Below are 25,029 nucleotides of genomic sequence, written 5' to 3'. Positions count from 1 at the left end.
ACTCGTTCTTCTTCTTTTCCTTCGTTCTTCAGCGTTTGCGAGGAATCCAGCAGACTTGATACAACGGTACGGAAAAAGGATTGAACGCTGCTTTGCGTCCAAGAGACGATGGAGATTCGCGACCCTTTTTGATCTTTCGCCCTTGGAGAAGTGCTCCGAGCTGGCGAGAAGAGAGAATCATGCGTGCGTGAGCGCACACTTTGTATGCGTGGTCTCTGCAGCGTGGCGCGTGTTTTTCCTTTACCAGGTTGAGAGTTTCTCAGCCGGCGCCATCTCTCTCTAGCACTTCCTCCCACACTGACACAACCGTCTTTCTTTCTCTCTCTTCTTTTATTGGGGTGTCATTCTCGGTCGTTGAAGCTGCCGGTGTCGTACATCTTGCAGGGTGACGCTCAGTAAACCGACGAGTGAGCAGGCCTTTCCTGCGTGCTCCTCTTCCTTCTCTTCCATTAGTTGTGGCTTTTCTTTTTCGTTGTTTCCTTTGTGCGCGTTTCAACTCCCCTCTGCTTTGCGCACCTCTTATGCTGATTGTGGTATGATCAGGAGTGCATGTCTCCTCCGTTACCGCGGCTGTCACACGCGTCACTCACGCGCCTGCTAGCCGCTGCGCAACGCTCCAGTAATGCAAAGCGCATTTCGCCCGAGGAGCTTCAGCGGTACGTCACGCAGTGGTTCCCGCGGGAGTTGTGGAGCTCAAGCTACGGAGCATCCAATTGTGATCGGGGGACGCCTTCCAACGCACGCACGGCAAACCCGTTCCAACAGTTTTGCAGGGACCCCCCACTGGTTTCGTCCGAATGGGCGGCAGCGCTGCAGCTCGTGGCGCTCGCCCGTTATGTGGAGGGCTCCGCCAAATGTACCGCGGCAGGTTCTTCAGCTCGAAGGTCTGGTGCTTCCGCGTCGCCTGTCACGCCGACCATTCAAACACTGGAGCACCTTCTACGATTCGGTGTGTTCCCTCCAGCCGGGTGGTCTGTGACACTCGCGCTGCTCCACGCGTGGCGGCACGAGCAGCGAAAGCAGCTGGCGACCTCCTCCCCGTCCTCTCTGTCGGACGAGCGCCGCTCTGCGCACGCCGCGCTGATGGCCTCTCCGCTGGAGCAGCCCTCACCGCTCCTCTTCCCCACCGCTCTCCCCGCCCCTGCGACGGCGCAGCTGCTCTACCACATCAGCCTCGCTCCGCCTTCCACGGAGCGGTGGCAGGATGCGCTGCGGCTCTACCAGGCGAGCGCGGCGCAGACGTACACGCAAATCAAAGACCCCTACACAGGCAGACCGCACGCTGCGCCTTCCGTCACGGCCGCCGACGCTGCTCCCGCCACCTCGGCGTTCCTCAAGGCCCTTCGCCACACGACCCTCACCACCCTCCTGCAGGCCGGGGAGTGGGAGCGGGGACTGCACTTTTACTACCACTCCCTCTACCAGCGCGACCTGCCCGGCACGGTGACCACCGGCTACCTCGTGCAGGCGCTGGGCAGGGCGGGGCAGTGGGCGGCGGTGCTGCAGGTGTACGAGCTGTGCGTCAAGCTCCTCCACGCCCGGCGGCAGATGCGGCGGGAGCGTCACCCCACCTCCGACGAGCCGCCGTCGCGGACGTGGGGGACGACGCTTTCCATGGCCATGGCGGCGGTCCAGTGCTGCCCCGCTGCGCCGCCCGCCGCGCTGTGGGCGATGCTGCGGCAGCTGGAGGGGGAGGGGGGATGCGACGACTCTTCCCCATCGCCGCCGCCGCTTCTGCAGCTCGATGGCAACTTTCTGTCCGCCGTGCAGGCCCTGGCGCAGGAGGACGATCGCATCGCGGTGCTGCGTTACGCCAAGCGCGGCGGACTGCTTGACGCCTTCAAGCTGATGCGCGGACTCCTGTCCAAGCACCAGTGGGAGGAGGCCTTGATGGTGTTCGCCGAGGCAATGAAAGCGACCGTGGCGTTGCCTTCAACTGGTCCGAGCGGCATGGAGAGCACGCCGGCCACCGCACGAGGGGGCGAAGACAGCCGTTCTGCTGTCTACCTCTCACGGCGAGAGATCGGCGAGACGCGGCTGAGCTTCCTGCACAGCTCCACCATTCACAACGTACGCACCGTGGTAGCGTTCTTGAATGCGCACCGAAGTGGAAAGGGAGGAGCAGGCGAGGGGCGGGGACACTGCGCGGTGACGACAGACGCGTGGGCGCTGAACGACCAGGAAGTGGAGTGCGTGCTGTCCAAGACGCTGGAGGCCAACGAGTCTGCAGCTGCTGCTGCCGCGCCGGGCCGCGTTGCTGATTTCTGGCAGTACTGCCTTCAACTGCTGGACCACAACTACGGGGCCCTGCAGGCCGGTCCGCCGCCACACACAGACATGGACAGCACAGGCGCCGGCGTGGCCGCTGTGCCGCTGCGTCCTACTTTGCATATTCCGTCGACTTCTTCTTCGCCGCGTCGGCGCCGCCCCACCGCCTCTGCGCTGTCGTTTCTTCTGCGCCACCCCCGACTGCCGTGGCAGGTCGCGCTTCAACTCATCGAGGCGTACGACCTCCTCGACGCTTCCCACGACAGCGAGGCAGCACACAAGAAAGACAGAAGGGGGCGGTCGGCGACACAAAACGGCGGAGGGCGTGACCGAGGTCCTACCGACATCAACGTCACCCCGCGTACGCTGGCGCTGAGTGCGGCAGTGGAGCGTCTTTCCTCACAGGGGCAGCGCAAGGCGGCGGAGGAGTTGGCCCTGCGTGCGTTGGCTGTGGAGGTCGCTGCGCCGAAGCACGCACGAGGTGGCGTCCCTCTCTCCGCCGGCCTCCTGCAGTTGGTGTCTCTGCCTACGCTGCGAGCGCTACTGCTGGGGCGGCGCCACGATGGGCTCTACGTGGAGAAGCGCGTGCTCTTCCACCTGCTTCGTGAGAGCGTTAGCGCCGGCGCCAAGCGCAGTCGAAATGTGTCGCGCAAGGACGGCGATGCGGACCTCGCGGAAGTGGACCGTGACGAGCGCTTTTTTGATGATCCGTGTGGGCGGGCACTGACGGTGGTGCATTTGCTGATGCAGCGCGCCGCTCTAACAGGAGGACGAAGTTCTTCTGCAGCCAATGCGGCAGCAGCGTTGCAACGGCTTCCCACCTCGTTGTTCCTGTTAGAGGCGGAGTCCTCAGGAGATACTGTCGCACCTCACACGTCACCGGGGACGTCTCCTCCGGCTGCGTGGTTGCTGGCCTATCCGCCGGCGGTGCACTGCGAGGTCGTGCGTGTTATTCGGTGCGTGACAGCTTCCCCACCGTCCACGCCCCCCTCCCGGTGGTGCTCCTTAGAGAACTCCGCGGGGGAGGAAGCGAGGAGGCGCGATGGGCAACGGTGGACGTGGACAATGCGATATCTGCGAAAGCTGGCAGGCTCCTTCGCAGGGCATCCACGTCATGCGTCAGGTCTACCACGCGACGCCCAACCGCACTTTTTTTCGTCCACCGGAGGATGGAGCGAGATGGCGCGGGCACGGGAGGCGTACTACGTAGCCACCTTTGAAGCCGTCGTCAGCCTTTTGGAGACGGCTGCTGAGGCGGAGGTGTCACCCTCCACCGACGGCACTCTCTTGTTGCCCTGCGGCGAGGCAGCTCCATCCACCGCCGGCGGGGCAAAAGGACACGGTGTGGGGAGTGAGAGGGGCGAGGTTCCGCGTAGGCCGAGGCAGCGGGTGCAGGCTCTGTGTCAGCTGCTGGAGCGCGCCATCTCGAGGTACGGCTGTGTCCCGCCCACCCACATGCTCCTGCCGAATCAACTGGACCGGCTGCTGCCACCGCTTGTGAAACCCACGGTGCTGTCGACAGCGAAGGGCGAGCCGCTTCGAAGCCCGTGGGAAGGCACCGGTGGACACGCTGGCGTAAACGCACAGGAGCGCTGCGCGGTGGCTGCGTTTTTGGTGCAGCTGCTCTTGCGCTCCCTTAGCTCGGCATCCGCTGATGTGCACAGCGAAGCGGGTGCGTGCGGGCAGCTGCGTGCGGTGGAGCCGGCGCTTCTGCACAACACCCTGAAGCTCTGCTGCCGCGTAGCTGAGTACCGGAAGGAGTTGTCCGGAACGCTGCTGCACACGGCGGCGGACGCCACCGTCGACGGCGCGGCGCTCTGCGAGGCTGGCGGTGCCCTTGTGCGCCTGCAGTGTGAGCGCTGTGGACTACCTACGGTACGCCCCGGAACGCTGTCCCTCCTCTATCATCTGTGCGCAGCTGTCGAAGCCTGCTCGCCGCACACGCGTCCTTCACTGCCGAAGAGAATTGCGCTGGAGACGACGGAGTACCTCCTGTGTCAGCAGGTGTCCTTCGCCAACGCCTCGTCCCGCAGCGTGCCGCGAAGAGGCCCGATTGGGCATCCTCCGGTCGCCTCTCCGGCAGACGAGCACGTTCCGAGGCATGGGTCTCGCTCGGCGGCGATGGGAGATGAACAGAGACAGGGGGGAGGCGATGGCGGGCGGGTGTCCGTTGCCGCGGTGCTGCCCCACCACGGCGCTCTCTTCTTTTCCTTGTTTGGCTGGGAGGGCACGTTGCACGTGTGGTACCCCGCCTTTCCGCGTGACGTGCTGCGCCAGCTCTCCAGCGATCCCCGTGCAATTGAGGCGTGTCTCAGTCTAGCGGAACGCTCGCGGGAGTGAAAGAAGGGAAGTCAAGGCAGCGAGAAGCTGTTATGCCATGCCGTCGGCCGTGTGTTTTACTTCGGCTCCTTTTTCTTTTCCAACGCGTGAGACGAAGAAGGAAGCTGTGCAGCGATTTGTTTGAAACAAGGATATGCCGAGGCGGATTCGTTTGCTGTGCGTCCTCCGCATTGCCGGGGGCGTTTCAGAGATGTGTTTTGCTTGTTTTCAGCCATCGCTGACGTGCTGTTGGTGTGGAACACGCTGAGCGGCCGCTGATGAACTCCAACGCGCGCCCAGGTACGTTCTTTTATGCCCTCCATTGATTTATCTCCTCTTCCCGCTCCGTCTCTTAACTGTTCTCCTTCTTTATTTGCCTTCCCTGCTGCGAAGGGTGTTTCGCACCGTCTGAACTCACCAAAAAGCCGCTCTCCGAATCTCTCCTGCGCACTGTTATCCCCCCTTCATCTTCGGCTTCGTACACAGACCAGTAAGCGGTTTCTATCCGGCAGTACCGATGTCTGCACTTTTCCGCCTGCGTCGGTGTGTGCTGGTGTGCGCGCTCCTCGCCACCGTGCTGTGTGTTGTGGAGTGTGCGCCTGTGTCGGACAACGGCGTTCGCACAGCCAAAGCACTGACCAGTGACACCCGCACCGGTGACTCCGACGACTTCTGCCACGACCCGAAGGACTGCCATGGTGATTCCTGGGTCAGCACTTATACTTTTCTTGTTGATCTGGGAAGGGCTCTCCACGTTAGTGAATGGTCCGAAGCGTACAACTACTGCGAGTACAAGTACATCACGTGCAGGTATTCCGGTGTTGAGATCGATCTGAGCGGTCTGAATCTGATCGGGAGTCTTGTCCCTCCTAATCCCAAACGGTACGACGAGGCTGATCCACCGAGGATAAAGAAGATTACGCTCGACGGCAACAGCGGCATCTCCGGCAGCCTCCCGGCGAGCTGGGGTGTTATATCCTCCCTGCAGAGCTTCTCAGCCGCCGCGACGAGCATCAGCGGAACGCTGCCTGACGAGTGGAGCAACTTAACGGCGCTGGAGACGCTGCTGCTGAACCACACGAAAATCGACGGGGCGATACCCGAGTCGTGGAGTGCACTAAGAAGCCTGAAGACGGTGTCGCTCTCCAACAGCGGCATCTCCGGCAGGCTCCCGGTGGGCTGGGGTGTTATTTCCTCCCTGCGGAGCTTCTCAGCCGCCGCGACGAGCATCAGCGGAACGCTGCCTGACGAGTGGAGCAAGATCACTGCACTGGAGACACTGCTGCTGGACCACACCGGCATCAAAGGAACGATACCGGAGTCGTGGAACGCGCTAAGGCACCTCAATACCGTATCGCTCTCCAACAGCGGCGTGACTGGGTGCTTGCCGGCGGACTGGACGCGCCAGTTGGGCCTCACTCTGGAGGCCGTTGGATTGCCAGAAGCGGCGGAGTGCGAGCTAGGAAACGAAGGCGGGTCCACGAAGAAGTTCCCGTGGTGGGCGATACTGATCATCGTCGTCGGCGCGGTGCTGGTCATTGCGGTGGTTGTGGTGGTTGTCGTGTGCGTCGTGAGGCGCAACCGGCGGAAGCGGCGGGAGCGGGAGTCTGCGGAAGCACGCTCTTCCCGTTCGTTCACCTCCCGCGGCGACGAAACGCAAGCGTCGACAGCGAGCAGCTTTTCCTTCGCGGGCCGCATGAACGGCCGTCGCGCCTCCGACAGCGTTGACACCGGGAAGTCCGTACCGCTCCACGCCGGCTACTACTCGCATTGCGGGTCCTCGGTTTCGTCTGCGAGTGTGGCGGAGGGCAGCAGCCGCACTTCAGAGCTGCAGACGGAGGACACGAGCGCTGACACTGACGACAACGCCTCACGCGGAAACGGAGGTGCCGACAGATACGCGATACCTGACAGTCAGAGAAAAGAACCCCATGGCCCCTCAGCGGCCGCCGTGCCTCCCTTCCTACATGACTACGCGGTAAGTTCATAAACAGCTCCCTCGCTCCCACAAACAACAGTCTCCCGCACCCCAGCGTCGTTGAGGTGCTTGATGACAGCGAGACCTGCTCCGAGACCGGTGCCGGCAGAAATCCCTTGTCGAGAGACAATGCGACACACAACACCTCTTTCTCTGCTGTCCTCCACTCCGATATATCCCCGGCGAACTCGAGCAGGAACTCGTTTGCGCAGGCCTCCAACACACCAACTGCGCACAACGCGTTGCTCCGCAGCCGTGCACCGCCGCATAACGTATTTTCCCTGCCGCTCGCGCACGCGGGGATGAACAAGTCCCCGCAGGAAAAGGCGAGCGCCAGTGGCGATGCTGCGGCTGCGGGAGAGACATCGGAGGACGACGAAATGCGCGAGCTGAGCGCGTTGGAGAGGCGGCGACTCGCCGAACTGATGTCGAAGCGGACGTGTGTGCCTGAGTTTGGTCCTTTCATTGACGTGGATTTTGAGCGGGTCACGGATTCCATCGACAGCAGGGGGAAGTGACGGTGCTGCCGTGGAGGTCACCTCTTCCGCGCCGCCATCGATGCAGAGCAATCACCGGCGCTCACTCAAAAGCTGGATGCAAAGTGCGTCTTTCGTGGCTCAGAGACGGTCCGCTTGGTCGTCAACGACGGCGTTGGTAAGCACGAGCGGAGATGGAAAATCCTCGGAGCTTCTGGAGGGCTCTTCTGTCGAGCAACGCAGCAGCGATGGCCACAACCAAAAGCTGTTAACTCCTCGATATTTATCGTTTCTCTTTTCTTCTTTCCACGCGATTTGATTGTGTCTTCTTCACTGTCTTTGTTTCGCCTCTCTTCAACCTTATCTTTTCTTCTCTTTCTTTATTTGGTGCAGAGCATCGCACGGCTTCCGTGCATGAGGCGTTAGGTCGCCCTTCTCATCGTATTCTTTATATATATATTCTCCCCTCCTTTTACCTGAAATAATTCTGTTTTGTACTTTCTTCTGTCGTTTCTGCTTCAACTGCAGCAACATCCCTTTCTTTTTTATAAGACCCCGAAATGTGCATTGCGACTCACTGGAGTGGTCTCATCATCGTCGTTCTATTTCTTTTTATTCTTGTAATCTCGCTCACAGTTTTCTCGTAGTTCTCTCTTCTGCGGCGTATACATCTACGATGTTCCGGCCTGTGGCAGAAGGGGCTTATTCCCTTGTTATTTCCTTGCTTCTGTAGAAAAGAAGGTTCACAATACCCCTTTTAATCTTTGTTTTCTCTCTTCTCCACGGTACGAAGTTGATGAATTCAAAGCCGTGCTGCTCTCTTCAGCGTTGCTGTCTGCGGTCGAGTCGTGGAGATGACGTGCACGTACGCTGCGGCATTCGGTGCGTCTGTTCGGCTCCGCATGCGGCTCTTTTCTCGCCAACGGCCTTGCTGTCGGGGCTATGCTTCTTGAAGACACCCCTCCTAGTGTTTCGCTGGACGCACTGCCAATGCGATCCACGGAGGCGGTGAGAGGTGGCGCTACGGTGTTCATCGTATTTTTCGTTCTCCCCTGTTTTCTTCATCGTTTTGTACTGTCTCTCCTTTCCTTTTCCCTTTACAAAGCAGACTTTCTTTTCTTTATTCGGCGTCTGCACTTTATTGTTAGAGCTTCTCTCATGCTGTTTCCATTTGTTATCGTTAGAAGGTGTTTTGCTTTGGAGTCCACTGTCGCCGGTGCGTTCGTATTTGGTCGTTTATTTTTTCTTCTGAGTGTTCGTCCGTTTTGGCTATTGTATCGTGGCGCTGAGCTTCTTCATTTGCTTTTAAAGCTAGCGGATATGTTCTATTGTCGTTGCATTCAATGTGTGGTTTTGTTCGCGTTGGTGACGAGGTCAAGGCTTTTGTTCTCTGTTTTTGGTACCGACTCGTTGAACTCTCTCAAGCGCGTGGGAAGCTGGGAGCGTAGAACTGTGCTTCCTGCACACTCTCCCTGTTTCGTTTGCGTAATGCACATCTTCGCCGGGGCATCGTTGATTTAATGTCCGCACCGCTTCTTCTTAAAGTTCACTTGATCTTCGCGGTTACGGCAGCATATACATATATATACCATAGAGTGTGCACGCATTCGCCGCTTTGTTAGGTACAGAGAGAAAACTGGCTTTTGTGCTGTCTTTGCCGATGTAGCGGCAAAGCGATCATCGTCTCAGTGTCCTTCACCGCAGTGTGATGAATTCTACTTTTTGCCTGCGCAAGCGATAGGGATAGAGAATAGTGTTGCGTGTGGTGTGAGTTTATCCCCTAACGTAAGATTGGTGCTCTTCTACCTCCTCTTCCCACATCCTTTGGTTCCCCTCGACGAGTCGATTGTCGTTAACGCCGAAAATGACCAAAGACAGTCTCCCAAATCAGGGTTACGTGCGGAAAAGGTGCTGCTCTCGAAGCGAGGGGACTGGCAGTACGACTAATGCTGCCTCACTCACCCCGTAGAAGCAGAAGCTGTGACAGCATGCTTCGCTTGGCCGCTGAGTCACACTACTGAAAGCCAACAGATGCCCCTAGTCTCTCCCTTTTTTTTGTAAATGCATGAAGGTCTGCTGAGAAGCACAGGGGATCGCTATTTCTTGTGGAAGTGTGAGCTCCCCGCATTTTGTTTTCCGCGGCATCGGCGACAATCGCAAGGTGCGATGATGGCCGCTACGTGGAGGCGACGGATCGCGTTTCTCCTCCTGCATTGCGGCTCTCCCTCTTTACGTCCGCCTTCTTCACTCTTCCTGAATACACGAATGCCGTGCTTTGTAGTGCTTTTGCCTCCTCCCTCTTCGCAGCAGGCGCCATCCGTAAAGATCGCCTTTTCACGAGAGCGGTGGCGTGGTCACACACGTGCGCCGCCACTGCCTCTGATGCCATTGCGGAAGAGTGGACGCTTTCATGAATCATAATTGAGGACTCTGACTGCTTTTCTTCACGAAGCACTTCTCATTTGTTTCCTTCTTTTCAATGTGCCTGGTCGGTGCCGGATAACAAGCAAGGCGCATTTTCCAGCGTATTTTCATCGTACGTTAAAGCACGGACGCTGGCGGAGGAGGAGCTGCCAGCCACCCGCGCATCCCGCCACGCTTCTTCTGCTGTCGTCACCTGGGTTCTTACAGACCGTCTTCAGCGTTGTAGAGGCTGTGGAGTGGTTGCTGTGTACGGTTTTCCTTATTCGTGCGCATGACGATCCGTGATCGATCGGCGGGGCACCGAGAAGGCCGGCGCGGCTGCCGGCTCATTGGACTGGTTGGGTGCATCCTGCTTCTCCTTCATGGTGTGCAGGCGCATCCCGGTAAGCTGGAGACGGTGAGTCCTCACCAACTCGCACTCTCGCTGGCACGCGAGGTGTCTATCTCTGGTGAGGTACCGCCATCATCTTGGAGCCCCTCTCCGCGAGTTGTGTGGGTCGCCGGTGCGCAGCCGGCAGACCAGAGCACTTCTTCCTCTTCTTCCTCCTCCCTGCAGTCGACACCTGGCAGCAACGAGACAACCCCGACACCTTTGCCAACGACGTCCTCTTCGTCGACCACCACCAATACCACGACTACCACCACGAGTGCTGCGCCGAACCCACCGTCATCCTCGTCGGCCTCCTCCGACTCCGCCCCGTCCTCCACGACACCCACCGAAGCACCCATCACATCGACTTCACTTCCGGCAACGACGACGACGACGACGACATCCGCACCTCCTTCGCCTTCGCCCACTTCCTCGTCGTCGTCCGCCTCCTCCACACGACCCCCCGGTGCGATCATTGGGGCTGTGGTGGGGTCCGTGGTGGGAGCCGTTTTGATCGGAGTTGGCCTCGGCCTTATCTGCACGTACTGCGCCTGCTGCCGCCGCTGCGGTGGGGGCTGCCGGGCACCGTACCGCGGCGACGACGACGAGAGCGGCAGCGGCAGCTCCATCCCGGACGACGCGTGGCGGGCGGAGGCGTCGCCGGAGGCGTCGCTGCGCAGCTTCGGTGGCGGCAGTAAGCGCAGCAACCCCCACCGCCGTGCCACCCTGTCCACGGCCACATCGCCTGAGACGCCGTCGCCGTCGGAGACAGACAGCGACGAGGCCGGTTCGGAGGGCTCCTTTGAGATGTGCAGCATGGATATCGACACGGAGGGAGGCGGCGGCGACGGCGACGGTGCGAAGGCGCGTGCCTGCCAACACAGGCAAAGAGACGAGGTGGTGCCGAATGACGCCGTTGCGTTTCCCATGACGGACGTGGGACTCGCCGTGGCGGAAGCGGGAGAGGCCTGTTGGGCGAATAGAAGCGGCGGCCGTCACGACGACACCAACCGGGCGGCGTCGTGGCCCGCTCCACGAGCCGGTGCGTGGGCAGAGGAGCGGGGTGTCTCTCTGTACGAGTCGACCGCCTCCGCCCTCCTGGATGGCGCGGGGGGACCGTCAGAGGGCTTTGTGGGACACCACCCCGACGACGGCGAGAACTTCTCCGAAGGTGCCTACATCTCGTACACGGATCGCAGCACGCTGCGGGAGGCAACTGTGGAGCAGCTCTACGGCGACGACGAAGAGGCGCGGCTGCGTGCGGTGAACAGCATCCGCTACCACCAGAGCCAGGGCATGTCCGAAGACGAGAGCGTGCTGCTGCATTTGTATCGCTCCAGCGCCACCAGCGATCCCGCATTTGGCGTATTCATCGAGGGCAAGGACGACGTGGATTCGAACTGAGCGCCCAGTTCCGTTCCTTGTCGGCTGGGCTTCTACATACTTTATTTTTCTCCTCACACGGGATGTCGATTGCGCTAATGGCTTTTTATTTACTTCCTCTTTGTTCGAGACAGCTCAGCGCTGTGGCGAGCAGAGCTGACATCTGCGCCGCTATTGCATTGCAGTACCATCGCATGCATGTGATTGAGTGCGTGACGGATGATCAGGCACATGTGCATATGATCCATGATTTCTTCTTTCCTGCGTTTCTCCGTACTTTAGTGCTGACGCACTTTTCTTTTGTATGTGCTCGTCCCGCCCTCGTGTACGGGAAGCAAAATGGGGAACCGCACTCCTTCGACTATCCTCCGCAGGTGAGGCGGTTGCAGTCGCCTAGGGTTTTTTTTTTTGTAAAAGCCGTTTTCCCCTTTTTTGCATTTCGTTTTTTGCATATCGCGTTAACTCTCCCTCTCCCTCTCTTTTCTTCTGTTGAGGTGTGTGTCTCGCAGGTGGGCATCATTGTTACCTTTTTAAACTGCATCGTGTGTACATCCTTGGTTTCATCGGGTAGCTGCAGCGCTGCGTTGCTGTGCTCAGATTTTTTTTCTCTTTTTCTTCTTTCGTCGATATTGCGAGCCAATGCGGTGCGAGAAGATGAACTCCTGCTGTCTTCCAACGATCATCTCCGTGTTGCGATTTATTCCGTGTTGTAACAGCTGATGAGCTCTTTCGTGCCCTTTTTCTTTTGGAATTGTTTCTATTTTTCTCAATAATGACAGACTTCGCAGTGCTAAACATACTGAGTTGTTCAATGTGAATGCCATATCGCGTCAGCTAGCGGTAAGACGCACACCGCAGCTCGTGTGCAGTATCATTATGCGTCGTCTAACTTCTGAGCAACAGCTTTCTTCTCCAAGTACGCAGCCAGCTCTTCATCGCCTTTGCATAGAAGGTTTTTTCTTTTCAGTTGAAGACTCCCTCACACACACAAGAAAGATTTATTATTCGTGTTACTGGTTAAGTGACGTGCAGAAGAGCTGCAACGGTCAGTTTGTTGCCTATCAGATTTTGGTAAAGACGCGAGGCATACTCGTACATCACTCCTTCTTTTCCTCTATAAATTTTCTTTGTTCTCTTCTATCTTGAGACCTCCCTTTGTCTCATTTTGCTATTCGATTGGTTATATATATACGAAGCTTTTTATTAAAGAGTTTCTCCTCCTTTGTTTTCCTCTTCCTCTACCCCATGATCCCTCTACCTAACAGAAACGAACGCTCCGCGGCTAAAGCTCAGTCTGGAGCAATCCCACTTCCTCCTCTCTTGTGAACCTCCTCCTGTCTTGTGAACCTCCTCCTGTCTTTTGTAGCCGGCGGCGGTTATATACGTTGTGTTCTTCTATTCCTTGTCTGTTATGATCAGCATGTGAACAGTAGCGGACGGATCACCGCCTCTTTTTTGTTGTTTGTCGTTGCTGATTTCTTTTTGTTCCCTTGTTGCGTTAAGTCGTGTGTTTTTGTGTGAGTCTGTGTAAACCGCGAACGCAGGTTTTCTCAAAAGTTTATATGACGACGGAGTTGTGCAAACCTTGGATGTGAAATGTGAAAGACAGGCACGAGTGTGGGTCTGAGTGGAAGTGGCGGAGGTATTCCTGCGCGTTTACTCAGAGGTGACTTTTGAGGATGCCTCGCTCAGCAGCGAAGGTCAGAGTTGCCAGTTTCGCAGTATTGTTGCTGCTCTAGCTGACGTCGGATTGATTGACTCGCTGACACACGCGCGTACGATGACAAGCGACGCGCCAGAATCCTTGTTCTTCTTGTTTCGTACGAGTTCCGCTGCATCGCATTTAAATAAATAAATAAATATATATATATGGCCAACGTGCTGCTTTCCCTCCACAAACACGCTCTTCTTTTCGTTTTTTTCCCCTCTCTTTGTTCTTCACTTTCACGCTGCTCCCAAGTCGGTGACAGTGCGTTCAGGCATTGCATAAGCACGCCACTGCACACGTAAAATTCTTGAACCTTACATGCATATCGAAACAAACGATTCCTGCTCCGCTCGGCTGCAGGTGAACTGTGCCTTCTATTTTGTTATTATTGTCTCCGCGTCCGGTTTCGAATCCTTTAGAAAGCAACTCGAAGGTATCAACTTCGAAAATCAGCGCCACAACGCACCCGATCCAAGTTGTATTGACGTCTCGAAACGTCTGTAAACTCGCATAGCAGCGAACATGGAAGGCGCATTCAGCAGCAGCGATGACACCGCAAATGGCTTACAATGGGAGTGGTGGATGCTGGTTCTTATTGGGTTCATCGGGTCTGCCGTGGTAGTGGGTCTGATTGTGGGTGTTTTATGCCTCGTCTGGCGCTGTTGCCCTCGCCGCTCAAGTCGTGAGTGCATTCAGAACCCACTACAAGTAAAAGCGCATACCACCTCGCCGGTGCACAGAGAGCGCCGTACATCAGTGCCGTCGCAGATCTTATCGTTTGAGAGCGAGGCCGAAGTAGGCGCGGCACCGTCGTGTGGCGGCTCATACGCAGAGTCAACCCTTGACTTCAACCCCGTCTCTGTATGGAAAGATTGGGCGGAGGAGGGGGAGGCGGCGAATGTGGTGAATCGATCCCCCTCGCTTAGTCCACTGCCTCCCTCGGACAGGGCGGCTGCAGAGGCGGCAGCAGGCACCCCTGCCGCGTCCACTGAAGGGACCTCATCTTTGTTCAGCATGAACGTCTTGGAACGCTCTGCGCCGCCGGAGGACTTCTTTGCCGCCGTGAGGAGCGGCGAGAGTCCGAAGAAACGAGTGCGGCGGCATCGCAGTGTTTCTTCTCTCATGGAGATGGGTCTCTCGCATGATGAGAGTCTGCGACTGCACCTCATGCGGCACTCCAACACCTCTGATCCGGCATTTGGCACTTTTGTGAAGTCCTCGCATAGTAAGCATTGACGGATCCAACGTGCCTGACATTGCCTTTTTTTTTGATTGTTTCTGGAAAACGTTTGCCGATCGCTATGTGTATGTCTCTAACGAACAGAAAAGGAATGGTCGACCGGAATCATTGCGTCCGCTTCCCGCTTCCCCCCTTTCCTTTCGTTCGAAGCCTCTTCTTTTTTCTTTTTTAGTTTGGATTTTTTTTCTTTTAGCCTCACGCGTCTTTTGGACTCACCGGCTCTTTCCACTATATTGGAATCCTCGTTTTTCTACTTCTTTCTCCGGGCTTTTTTTTTGCTGCGCTTCTATGTGTGTATTCGGCACCTCCTCTTACGTCGCTCGCTAGCGCATTCACGAGCCTGTGCGCAGTGGAGCACGTTTTTTTCCTTTTCTTTTTCCTTTTCTGCTGTTGCCTGTGAGGCACGAAGGAAAGCTTCCCCTTTTGTCGCAGTTGTCCAGCCAGTTGAGGAAGAGGAACAACGCTTCCCTCTCTCTCTTGATGACCGTAGACGCAGGAACACGCAGTATTTAGTCTCGGGTACTCCGCCTCGATTCTCAGGGCTTTTTCAAAGCAACACATCCTTTGTTTTTTTGTTATGTTTTCTTAGCTTAGCACGACCTGATGTTTACTTCTTTTGTTTTTCCTTGTTTCTGCTTGTCTGATATCGGTGACTTGGGCAATATGTGTACAATGCGTTATATATATTTATCTTCATGAATGGACGGTGCTCTCTAATTCTACATTGCTGTTGATTGAAATGGATTTCTGCATTGTCTGGCTGGGAGTGATCAACAACAAAAATCGTGTACGCTGAACTTACGGTACTGCTAATAAAAGTCGTACAGCTGGAGCTCATCTTTGAACTCACTGCTGTAGTAATAACGGTGTTTCCAAACAGGCTTTCATGGAAGGGAAAGCGCTTCGGGCCTTGCTGTGCTGCTGCGTAGGCCGCTTTTAGCGGTTTGTTGTGACGGGCGTGGAAGGTCAGTGCTCGGTGGTGCTTCCTTCGCTGAATCGCTCGGGCTTTGTCCAGTGCGTCGGCGGCCTTCCAAACGCAAAGCCCACCTCCTCACCTGCGCCGCTGATGTGTGGCCTCCGCTTCTCCGCCGCATGATTTGTTGCGTCCTTCTGCCTGCTCCATTTCTCGTTGGTGCCAATCTCTTTTACTTTTCCTCCCCATCTCTCGCCCCCACCCGCAACACGTCGCACACCACAACTTCTTTTCCGTATGTGTCGTTGCATGGGACGGCTTCTCCAACGCAGCCTTTCTGTGCCAGAGGCTTTGTCCTTGCCTTCTTTTTCTTTTCATCTTTGCTCGGGCACTGAGAAAGGGGGAAAGCCGTTGAAGTGACGCCTGACCGATAATAGGTGAAGCGCTCCCGTCTCTCCGTACTCTGTCGACTGGGGTTCCTTCCTATACATACGCTATCTGCTTTGTTGTCTGGTCACTAGTGTCAAAAGAACGGCGTTTTTGATAATAATAGTAATCCAATCTGACGATAATCCCATTTCATTCAGTCGCAGTTTGTGTGTGTGTGTGTGTGCGTACGTGTGTGTCTGGCCGTGTCGGAAAGCAGCTAGTCTTTCAGCTTTCCTTTTCGGCCGATACTCTTTTTTTTAATTATTTCGTCGTCTTTCAGCAGCACTCTGCACTGTGCCGCACAACGACATTGTGGGTACTCGTTGACAGACGAAAGCTAGGGAAAGTAACACCAATAAGGTCTATCTTTTTTTTTCCGGTTTCGGAAAGAGAGAGAGGGGGGATATAGACTGCGTAGGGGGGACCGCATACAGACAATTCATAGTCTGTTTGTCGGATCGTTGAAGGAATACACCCAACAGGTGGGTAAAGGAAAAGAAAGAAACCCTACAGCTTTCACGTGTTGGTGGCGTCTGTGCAAATTCCAAGCAGCGCCGATCGCCGCCCGTAGACCCCCGCCCCAGGTAGTGCATCCACAACTGCCAGCACACGGCTTATTTGCACCGTCGAATACCAATTGAGCACAGCTGAAGGAAGCCCACAAACAATCAAGAAGACAATGGGCAGCGTCTGCAGCGTGCGCGGCCCCTCCCACAGCGGCACATCGAGCCAAAATGCCGTGTCGATATCACCTGAGAAGAAGTCCGCCTCCCTTTCCGCGGTGCGCCCGCTTGCGGCGACGGAGCTCGGCTCTGCTGCCCAGCGTCCCTCCAGGCCGCGCCACACCCGTGCCGCGAGCTTCCGACGACAGAATATAGCCAGCAAGCGCCGCGCGCACTCCCGTGCGGGGTTGACAAGCCCACGCGTGCGCAGTCCGGCCGATGAACAGAACCGACAGCAGGAGGTGGAGCTTAACGCCACTAACGCTGCCACTGCCGTCTCTGCTGCTCCTTCGGCACGCAAAAGGCCGTTCGTACTACACACCGTGGCGACGAAGGACGTGGTGGATGACGCGTCCTCGACGTCGGCGTCGACGCTTTCTTCGCGGCAGCAGCGTGCACAGCGAGCACACAATGCGGTGAAGCGGAACGCATGCGAGGGGGCCGCCCACCACTCCTGTGCGCACCGGTCAACGACGGCGTCGCGCAAACACAAGCACAGGAAAAGTATCGTGGACGTCCCAACGCCGCCGGATAACCCGTTAAAATCGCTCGATTCCTCGCAGGTGCTGCCGCCGCTGGAGCCGACTACCCCGCCCGCACCGACGTGTCGCATGCGCAGTGTCCGTCGCGACAGTGAGCCGTTGGCAGCGGAGGCGGCAGCACCTGAATCCGCTGCGACGGACAAGGCAGTGCCACCAACAGCGGAGAAGGCGGTCGCCGAGCCCGTCGTTCAACCACCGATCACCACCGCTACCGCCCCAACCACCACCACCGCCACCACGACCGCCACCGCGGCTGTTCCTCAACCGCCGCCGCCGCCGCCGCTCCCCACATCGACAGCCGCGTTGCCGTCACCGGCCACTGCGCCGGAGTCGAACTCCACTGGCCACAGCGACGCGGTCTTCACGGGGGTGATGGACGCGAACCTGCTCAGTGAACCGGGAGTCGAGTGTTTTCAGAGCGTCTCGATCGATACGGCAGACAACGAGGAGTCCAGCTTCGCGTACGAGAACGGCTACGGCATGTTCTTCATCGCGACACCGGTCAGCCGGAGAGACTCAAACAGCGGTGGCGAGGCGGCACCGCTGACGACTGCCGCGGCGAAACAGCGGCCCCTCTCCCCCCCTCCCACCGAACTCAAGATCGTGAAACCCCTTAGCAGACGCCATCGCAGAGGGTCCTTTGTATCCTTCGGCGGCGAAATACGGCTGTCGTAGGACCCGCACCTGCCAAGCGTTCTCTTGTTCTCTATTTTCCGTTTCCTAAGTGGTCGCCTTCGTACAGCTGCTACGCCTCTCGCGTACCGTACTCCTTTTTCTCCTATTCCTGTTTGAATGATCTATCTGTACTTTTCTAACCCATAACATCTGATAATGTACTTCTTCTTTCTGCTCTATGTACACAAGTGGTATTCTCCTTTTATCAAGTACTGCTGGGAACGACAATGATGACTGCGTGATACCGCCTTTTTCTTGGAACGGAGTACTCGTTTTACCTGCAACCTTTGTTTGTTGTCCTCCGAAACAAGAAGAAAAGGAATGTAACAAGGCAGTTTTTTAAATTGTTTTCCATCGTTGTATTACCTTGGTCGGGTGTATCTGTCTAACTGTCAGCGTGTCTGCTATCATACTTTCTTTTTCTTTCTTCACAGTACACTTTTTTGATTCCAAGAAGGCGCTTTGAACCGTGTAAGAGCGATTTCAGCTGTTCAATGCACTGCCCGATGGAAGACTATTTGTTCACGGGAAATATATATATATATATATATATATTGTATTCTCTCTTTATAATGTTATAGCTTGATGTATTTCGCCGTGACGCGTGTGTTGCGCTTCGACTTCACTGAATTGCCCAGTTGACTTTTCATGGTCCGGTTCAACACACCTCTTTATTGTTTTCTTGAACTATTCCTCCTCCTTCCGTTTCTTCCTTATCATTTTTTTAGGGGCTGCCTCCTTCGAAGATTGACTGTATTTTTTTTTATTTCGATTGCTCACGGACTCTAGCTTTTCTTCTTTTCGTATTGGCATCTGTGAATCATCTTTCTGTTTTCCTCCCCTCCCCCTTGTGCATTCTCACGTTTATATTTGCATATAAATGTAGCTATCTATATATTTCATTACGTTTGGTGTCGCTTGCTCATGTGCGTAGCATTTCTTTTCAAATGGTTTTTTTTTTGGTTCTTTGCTCTCGGCTGGTCAAGGTCTTTTTTCCTTTGATCTCGGTTGTCTGAATATATATATATTTGTTTTCCTCCTCTCTCCCCCAAAGACACACGTGCGAGAAAGTGCGTGGACTGGGTTTGTGGAAGTTTTATCTACTTTATTATTTTTTTGTCCCTCCCTCTTTATCCCCTCCGCACTGACGCCAACGCTTTTGCACGTTACGGAGTTTGGCAGGTGGGCTTCTCTCTCTTTCTTTCTCTCTCTCCTTTCTTCTTCACACCGTCCTTCGAAGGCACAAAAAGGGCGTCTTTTCCAGCGTGGTGACTGCCCTCCCTTTTTCTTTGTTTCATCTTCGCGGGCGTGTGGAAGCCGTATGGACAAATCCTATTTTAATATACGCGTGCTTCTTCTTTGTTTGTTGCTTCATGTGTTCGAATGAAAACGTTTATTATATTTTTTATGGGTACTCGTTTGTTGTGTTCATGCGTTATTTCAAAAGAGAAAGGGACGCAACATGCAAAGAGGAAAGACGTGTACTTGTCATTGCTGCAAACTGCGAGCGGTCTGAGCAGCAAGGCGTGTCTTTTCTCATTTTGCTTCGTCATGTGGCCGTTGAAGCTCAAGGAAAGGGCAGAGACGCATCTTTCCACTCAGGGCAAGGCTGCGTCCTCCGAGCTCGCCGCGTGCAGCGGACAGGTATCGGACACTGTTCATCACACGGTTCTCCCGTTCAGCGAGGGGGCTCTCGAAGGCTGCCTGCGCCGTGCCACCAATGCATGCTTTTCACACGACGCTGAAGAGAGGTGCTCTGCTCTCCTTTCGTTTTCCTCCCCATGGCCCGTTAAGGTAATCATTCTCATTGCGTTGCGCTCGCTTCTTTCTCCTTTCCCCCTTTCCTTTTCCTTCCTCCTCCTCCAATTGACTACTCCGGTTCGCCATTGCTGCCTCCCGCCCCGATGCACACCGAGAGCGAAGGATAGCGTATTTCTGGGAAATGCTCTTTTTCTGGAACAACGGCTTTCTGCGTCCGCTGATCTCGTTGGGTGTGTGGCTGTTCGGCAACAACGAAAATGAAGTGCTGACGCTGGACAACGACGGCGAACGCTACGTGGACGCCTACGGAAGCGAGGGCAGCCCGTTTGCGCGTCTCGTGCCGGACCTCCACGGAGGCGATCGCACGGCGGGACTCGAGAACGATGTCGTGCGGCGTGTTGTCCGGCGACAACAACAGGCCCACGCCCATCGCATGTTGAGCAGCTCCACAGCAAGGCTTCGCGATGACACGGGTGCGTGTATGGAAAGCGAGTCGGAGGTGGCAGAGGAGGAAGACATTGGCAATCTCCCGACGTACCTCTGCACCACCACCTTGCAGTCCATATTGGAATACCGGCTCGAGTTCGCACCGTTGCCGCTGGCGGTCGCCGCTGCCGGCCCGCGTCTTCGTCTGGCCGGCGAGCTGACGTCCATCTTTTACTTCCCAGGCGCTGCCTGCTGCGTGCGCGCCGCTCCCTCATTGTCCGCCTCGTCCATTAATAATCCCGCCGCTGCTGCTGCTTCCTCTGGTGTCTACGCCGGGTCTTTTGCACCGCCGACGCGGTGGTCGTCACCGCCGGTGCAGGCGCACGAGTCGCCCCCCGCGATGCGACGATGCTCGCGGATGGGTGGGCGCCTGTTGTGGGGGGAGGCGCGTCTGCCGCACACCCGCAAAGTCCACGGCACCTCGCTGGCAGGTCTCACACGGGCAATGCGGCGCTCGGCGTGGTGGTACGGCCGGATCACACCGGCGGGACTTCATGGAATGGGCACCGTCTTTAGCCCGGCGACAAGCGACCTCGACGACGACGAGGCGCTGTCTGAAATCGGGGAGAGCGGTCAGACGAGAGGCGCCGGTGAGGCTTCGATGCATGTACCCCACGATCGGTATCACGCCTGCCTGCCGCTATGCGTGGAGGTGGTGGCACCACGAGTAGCGGTGCCAACCGCTGCACCACAAATACGCGAGGCATTCAGCGCGCGGGCTGTGTGGACGGCGCGTGTGTGGGGATGGGTGCGGCACCCCCTTTCCGCAGCACACCAGACCGACAGCTGCGGTGATAGCAGGAAAAGGACGCTTTTAGCTCCTCTAGATGCTGAGCTGCAGGTGACGGTGCTCCGCTTTGTGACGCTCATGGATCAGCTGTGGTGCGAGCGGCGGTGCGCGCTGACGGAGCTCGCGATGGAGCGCTTCCCGATTGCGCTCGCCGAGTGGATGCTGTCACCGGACCTGCATCCCATCTCCGCTGTTCACTGCCCCACAACACTAAAGAAAGCAACGAGCCAAAGCGATATGTCGAAGATGGAAGCGTCACTTTTTTCTGTGTCGCGAGGGCGACGGGCCTTTCGCCACGTCCACACGCTGAAGTGCCGCGGCCGCGTCGGACAGGCGTCCGCAGAGGCGATGAGTGCCGCCAACGCCGTTGCGCGTGGTACGACGCCGCTGCCGGCTCTCAGCGCGGCCACCGGGGGTAGCGCCAGCGTCCTCTCCCTCTCCTTCACCTCCGTGCAGCCGCACCTCCGCGTGTTGGACCTGTCGAGCTCGGCTGTCGCGTCGCTGAGCGGCGTGGAGGCGTTTCCGCTGCTCGAGAAGGTCACGCTGACGGGCTGTGCGCAGCTGAGCAGTCTGTCCCCCCTCGGCCTGGCCCCCGCATTGCGTGAGATTGTGGCATCGCAGAGCGGCATCTACGACGTAGACGGGCTGGCGCGCAGCTCCACCCTTGTTTCGCTCAGCCTCTACGGCTGTCTGAACCTGACCGACGTGAGTGCCTGTGGCCGCATCCCGACCCTGCGGGACCTCTTCATCTCCGAGAGCACCGTGGAGGTGGTGGAGGGGCTGCAGGAGAGCCGCAGTCTGGTGCGGCTGGGGATGCGGTACTGCGATGTGTCGGTCCTCGCGGCCCTGTCCTCGGTGTCCAGTCTGCGCATCCTGCACGCCTCCAGCTCCACCTTGACCTCTGTGGCCGCCCTGCAGTACTGCGTGTCGCTGGAAGTGGTCGAGGTGGCCGCGTGCGCGCAGCTCATTGATGTGGGTCCGCTGGGGCTGGCGCCGCGACTGCTGGAGCTGGACGCGTCGGGGAGCGGCGTACGGCACGTCGACGGACTGCGCTACTCCGGGTCTCTGGAGAAGCTTCTTCTCGCCCAGTGCACCCAGCTCGAGGACTGCGGTCTGCTTGGGCGTTGTGTGCGTCTTCGACAGCTCAGCCTCACCGGGACTCGCGTACGCAGTCTCGATGGCCTTGCTGGGGCGCCGGCGTTGATGTGGCTCGACGTAAGCTTTTGCCGTCAACTCGCCAACTTCGGCGTGTTGCTGCAGCTTCCGCAGCTGCGACAGGTGATGGTGAGGGGCTGCACGGAGGCCCTGCGACGCCCAGAGGACGCGGAGAGCGTCATGGCGAGCTTGTGTGCCCGACGCAAGCGGGTAGTAGTGATCCAGTCGTAGCCCTTTCTTCTCCTTCTGCTTTTATTTTGTTTTCTCTCATCACGCTCGCACATTACTGCATTTCCGCAAATGGAACTGGAAGGCAAAGGCACGACTGTCCGATAGTGGCCTCGTAAGTAGTATGCATCGCTGCTTCTCTTAGATACGTAACGGACGGCGTTCGCAACTGTGCTCGCGGCTGCCGGTCGGGTTTGCAAACAGTAGCAACGTAGATATATATATATATATATTCTTGTTCACTATTTTTATTTTTCATTTTGAGCGTTTGCCCCAACAAAAACAATTGGGCATGTGCAAAGGACTCATACATGGACGTGGTAAGCTCTGCTAAGACAGAGGAAGGTCAACGCATTTTGTATTACCGAATGAGATGCACCGTGCTTTGTAGCGCTTCGGAGTGTTAACACCATCGGTTTTACACTGCTCAAAACTGTGAAAAGGTGCGAAGAAAAAATCTAGTGTTTTGATCATCGAATTCATAAGAAACGGAGAATCGGTTGGAGGCGTCTTTCTACCTTTGTTTTGGTTCTCTAACGCTCGTCGCCCGAGCGTGGAGGTTCTTCATCGTTGAAGCACTCTTCTGTCGTGGCGGTTGCTGCTGCTGATGTTTGCATCGGCCCTCAGACAATGTCGCGTGTTTTCTTCACTCTGTCGGTACGTTGTGGCACCCTTCTTCACCTCTCCTCGTTGATTCGCCTTCGTGTCCATTTCGCAATCGGTGGAGAAAGCACCAAACAAATCCATCCGCTACTGCACCGCCCCGAAAGAGAGAGAAGGAAACACGCTTGGAGCGGCGCTAGCATAAGTCGACTTCATCTGTTTTGTGGTTTCTTACGTTCCCCACACGCAGGAGTCGTTTCAAATTCTCAATGAGCAGAACAACGTCCGTGGTGTCTCGACAAGCGCAGCCGCCTAAAGGGTCGATGCTGGTGCGGTGCACTGCGATGGGCTTGGTAATTTTGCTGCTGCTTTGTCTTGTGCCTAAGTCGGCCACCTCCATTGCAGATGCTGTTGGAGAGCAACGGCGACCACCACAGCTGCCGACTGTAAATGGGCGGTCGGGTAAGGAATGGGAGAGTGGGTGGCATGCTCCACGGTCATGGGAGTTAAACGGGGCGCGTAGTGTCTCCGTCTCGGCCGCTCTACTAAAAGAACTGGCGGCAATCGAGAGAGCGCCGATCGAGGCTGGGGAGGAGGTTCTTGAAGTCACGTCCTCTACGGCGGCATCCTCTACCAAGGCGTCCTCTACAGCGGCATCCTCTACCAAGGCGTCCTCTACGGCGGCATCCTCTACGGCAGCGTCCTCTACAGCGGCATCCTCTACGAAGGCGTCCTCTACAGCGGCATCCTCTACGAAGGCGTCCTCTACGGCGGCTTCCTCTACGAAGGCGTCCTCTACGGCGGCATCCTCTACGGCAGCGTCCTCTACAGCGGCATCCTCTACGAAGGCGTCTTCTTCCAAGACATCTTCTTCCAAGACATCTTCTTCCAAGGCGTCTTCTTCGAAGCCGTCTTCTTCAGCGGCGTCCTCTACAGAGGCATCCACGACCACGACTACGACGACGAGCACGACCACGTCGACCACCACCACCGCGTCCCCGCCAGATAACACGACGACGTCGTCCAAGTCGAAGTGGTGGATTGCGCTAGTGGTCGTCCTGCCCGTCGCGGCACTGGCGGCCGTCGCCGTCGTGCTGTGGTGCCGCTGCACCGGCAAGGTGTGTTTCGCCGCCCCTGCGTCTCTCACCGACAGGGACACGGAACTGGCCAGCAACTACCCCACGTACTCCGGAGGGAAGGAGGCATCATCGTCAAAGCGAGACGGTTCTTCGCTTTCCAACGGTGCCGGCGCGACGCGGTGCCCCAACCCCCTCTCTCTCACCTCGCCGTTCGCCTCGGTGCGGGCGATGCCGCTGGTGGCGGGAGATCCGGCGCACGTTAACCGACGCAGCAACTGCCCTTATCAGGTAAACGGTTTGGTGCCGTGGACGGGCCGTCCGCCGGTGCTGCGCGGCCCGCAGCCGATGTGCGTCATCCCAACCATCGAGCGCGATGGCACCATCATCCCTCGCGAGAAGCGGGTGTCGCCGGGACTCGGGCTCTACGAGACTCCAAAAATATTCCTCGATCCCCATCCTGCATCGTCGTCGTCGCCGCCGCCGTCGTCATACGGCTCGCGTGCCGCGCTCACCAAGCTGAGCAACCTCTTCAACAAGAAGGTGCGGCGCCGCAGCAGGTCGGCATCCACGGCGGCAGCGCCAGAGCCCCGGCAGTGGTACCACCAGCTCATCCACTTCACCCCACTGGAACACTCACCGGATACTTCCCAGTCTGACGTGTCGGAAGCACAAACGGTGGTGAAAGAAGACGACACCGAGTTCACGAACGATGCGGATACCATCGCGGCTCCTCGGGTTGGATCCTCCGCCGCCGCCGCCCGCGTCGTCGCGGTGCCGCTGAACGTCCGCAAGTACAGCGAGAGCACCGCTGCCCCCAACGCCGAGGGCGGCGGGAACTGTGCCCCGCGCCCGCAGGAGATGAATAGGCCGGTGCTCTACCGTCTCCACCCGCCCACCGAGCCGGCAAACAGCCGCCGACATAGCGCGGCCGCTGACTTTGGTGAATACGGTGAAGCTGCCTTTGGTGAATACGGTGAAGCTGCCTTTGGTGAATACGGTGGAGCTGCCTGTGCCCTGCATTATTCGCAGTCCCGGCTGTCAGCGCAGGCGGCGTCTTCGTCTAGTATAAGGGAGGCGGAAGTGCCGCCGCCTCTGGACGATCCCGTAGGTCACAACTACTCGTGGAGGTCGGGAGAGAATTCGGATGACTGAGGCTATCCTCCTCCGCCGTAAGGTCCCTGCGACAACATGGTAAGCAATGTATTGTGTTCTCTCCCTAATCCAAATGCCTATGTGTGCAAAAAGCTGCAGCGCTTAGGGGCGAGTACAATAGGTTGTGCCTTTCCCTTTTATTTCCCACTCGTCCTCATTTCTTCTCTTTCGTTTCCGGGCAGAGGTGGCGCAACGAAGCGTGTTGCGTGACTCCAGAGCCTTATGTGTTTTATCTTCCCCGTTGGAACTGTTCCTCTGCTCGCTCTGTTATCTTTTACAGCATTTTTCGCCAATGACTCCGCCATCTTTCTCGTCAGTACACATTCTA

At 57.1% G+C, this 25,029-nt stretch overlaps 7 protein-coding genes across 11 annotated transcripts; all 7 read left to right on the top strand.

The window, feature by feature from the left end:
* Positions 1 to 549: 549 nt before the first annotated feature.
* ABB37_09163 (hypothetical protein) lies at positions 550 to 4,608 on the top strand (the record flags this gene model as incomplete). Its single annotated transcript, XM_015808486.1, has 1 exon — positions 550 to 4,608. One exon carries the CDS (start codon positions 550 to 552, stop codon positions 4,606 to 4,608), a length of 4,059 nt encoding a protein of 1,352 aa, XP_015652939.1.
* A 371-nt stretch (positions 4,609 to 4,979) lies between these two features.
* On the top strand, positions 4,980 to 6,577 carry ABB37_09162 (proteophosphoglycan ppg4; the record flags this gene model as incomplete). Its single annotated transcript, XM_015808485.1, has 1 exon — positions 4,980 to 6,577. Exon 1 carries the CDS (start codon positions 5,105 to 5,107, stop codon positions 6,575 to 6,577), a length of 1,473 nt encoding a protein of 490 aa, XP_015652938.1. The 5' UTR covers positions 4,980 to 5,104.
* A 2,744-nt stretch (positions 6,578 to 9,321) lies between these two features.
* On the top strand, positions 9,322 to 11,239 carry ABB37_09161 (hypothetical protein; the record flags this gene model as incomplete). Its single annotated transcript, XM_015808484.1, has 1 exon — positions 9,322 to 11,239. Exon 1 carries the CDS (start codon positions 9,737 to 9,739, stop codon positions 11,237 to 11,239), a length of 1,503 nt encoding a protein of 500 aa, XP_015652937.1. The 5' UTR covers positions 9,322 to 9,736.
* A 1,938-nt stretch (positions 11,240 to 13,177) lies between these two features.
* Positions 13,178 to 14,162, top strand: ABB37_09160 (hypothetical protein; the record flags this gene model as incomplete). Of its 2 annotated transcripts, none has more annotated exons than XM_015808483.1 (1): positions 13,178 to 14,162. In XM_015808483.1, exon 1 carries the CDS (start codon positions 13,449 to 13,451, stop codon positions 14,160 to 14,162), a length of 714 nt encoding a protein of 237 aa, XP_015652936.1. In that variant the 5' UTR covers positions 13,178 to 13,448. The 2 variants fall into 2 exon arrangements, with proteins under 2 accessions (XP_015652936.1, XP_015652935.1); XM_015808482.1 differs by having other exon boundaries at positions 13,188 to 14,162.
* Positions 14,163 to 15,410: 1,248 nt separating this feature from the next.
* On the top strand, positions 15,411 to 17,447 carry ABB37_09159 (hypothetical protein; the record flags this gene model as incomplete). The annotated part of the gene is made up of 1 exon (XM_015808481.1): positions 15,411 to 17,447. The coding sequence occupies exon 1, from the start codon at positions 16,188 to 16,190 to the stop codon at positions 17,445 to 17,447; it is 1,260 nt and encodes a 419-aa protein (XP_015652934.1). The 5' UTR covers positions 15,411 to 16,187.
* Positions 17,448 to 19,362: 1,915 nt separating this feature from the next.
* On the top strand, positions 19,363 to 21,870 carry ABB37_09158 (hypothetical protein; the record flags this gene model as incomplete). Of its 2 annotated transcripts, none has more annotated exons than XM_015808480.1 (1): positions 19,363 to 21,870. In XM_015808480.1, exon 1 carries the CDS (start codon positions 19,390 to 19,392, stop codon positions 21,868 to 21,870), a length of 2,481 nt encoding a protein of 826 aa, XP_015652933.1. In that variant the 5' UTR covers positions 19,363 to 19,389. The 2 variants fall into 2 exon arrangements, with proteins under 2 accessions (XP_015652933.1, XP_015652932.1); XM_015808479.1 differs by having other exon boundaries at positions 19,370 to 21,870.
* A 723-nt stretch (positions 21,871 to 22,593) lies between these two features.
* On the top strand, positions 22,594 to 24,701 carry ABB37_09157 (hypothetical protein; the record flags this gene model as incomplete). Of its 3 annotated transcripts, none has more annotated exons than XM_015808478.1 (1): positions 22,594 to 24,701. In XM_015808478.1, exon 1 carries the CDS (start codon positions 22,794 to 22,796, stop codon positions 24,699 to 24,701), a length of 1,908 nt encoding a protein of 635 aa, XP_015652931.1. In that variant the 5' UTR covers positions 22,594 to 22,793. The 3 variants fall into 3 exon arrangements, with proteins under 3 accessions (XP_015652931.1, XP_015652930.1, XP_015652929.1); XM_015808477.1 differs by having other exon boundaries at positions 22,598 to 24,701; XM_015808476.1 differs by having other exon boundaries at positions 22,637 to 24,701.
* Positions 24,702 to 25,029: the final 328 nt, after the last annotated feature.

The sequence above is a fragment of the Leptomonas pyrrhocoris genome, assembly GCF_001293395.1.
Source record: "Leptomonas pyrrhocoris isolate H10 chromosome Unknown, whole genome shotgun sequence".
In the NCBI taxonomy this organism is placed as follows: Eukaryota; Euglenozoa; class Kinetoplastea; order Trypanosomatida; family Trypanosomatidae; genus Leptomonas; species Leptomonas pyrrhocoris.
Note: the sequence above shows the minus strand (reverse complement) of the source record. Positions and strands in the feature narration are given on the sequence as shown.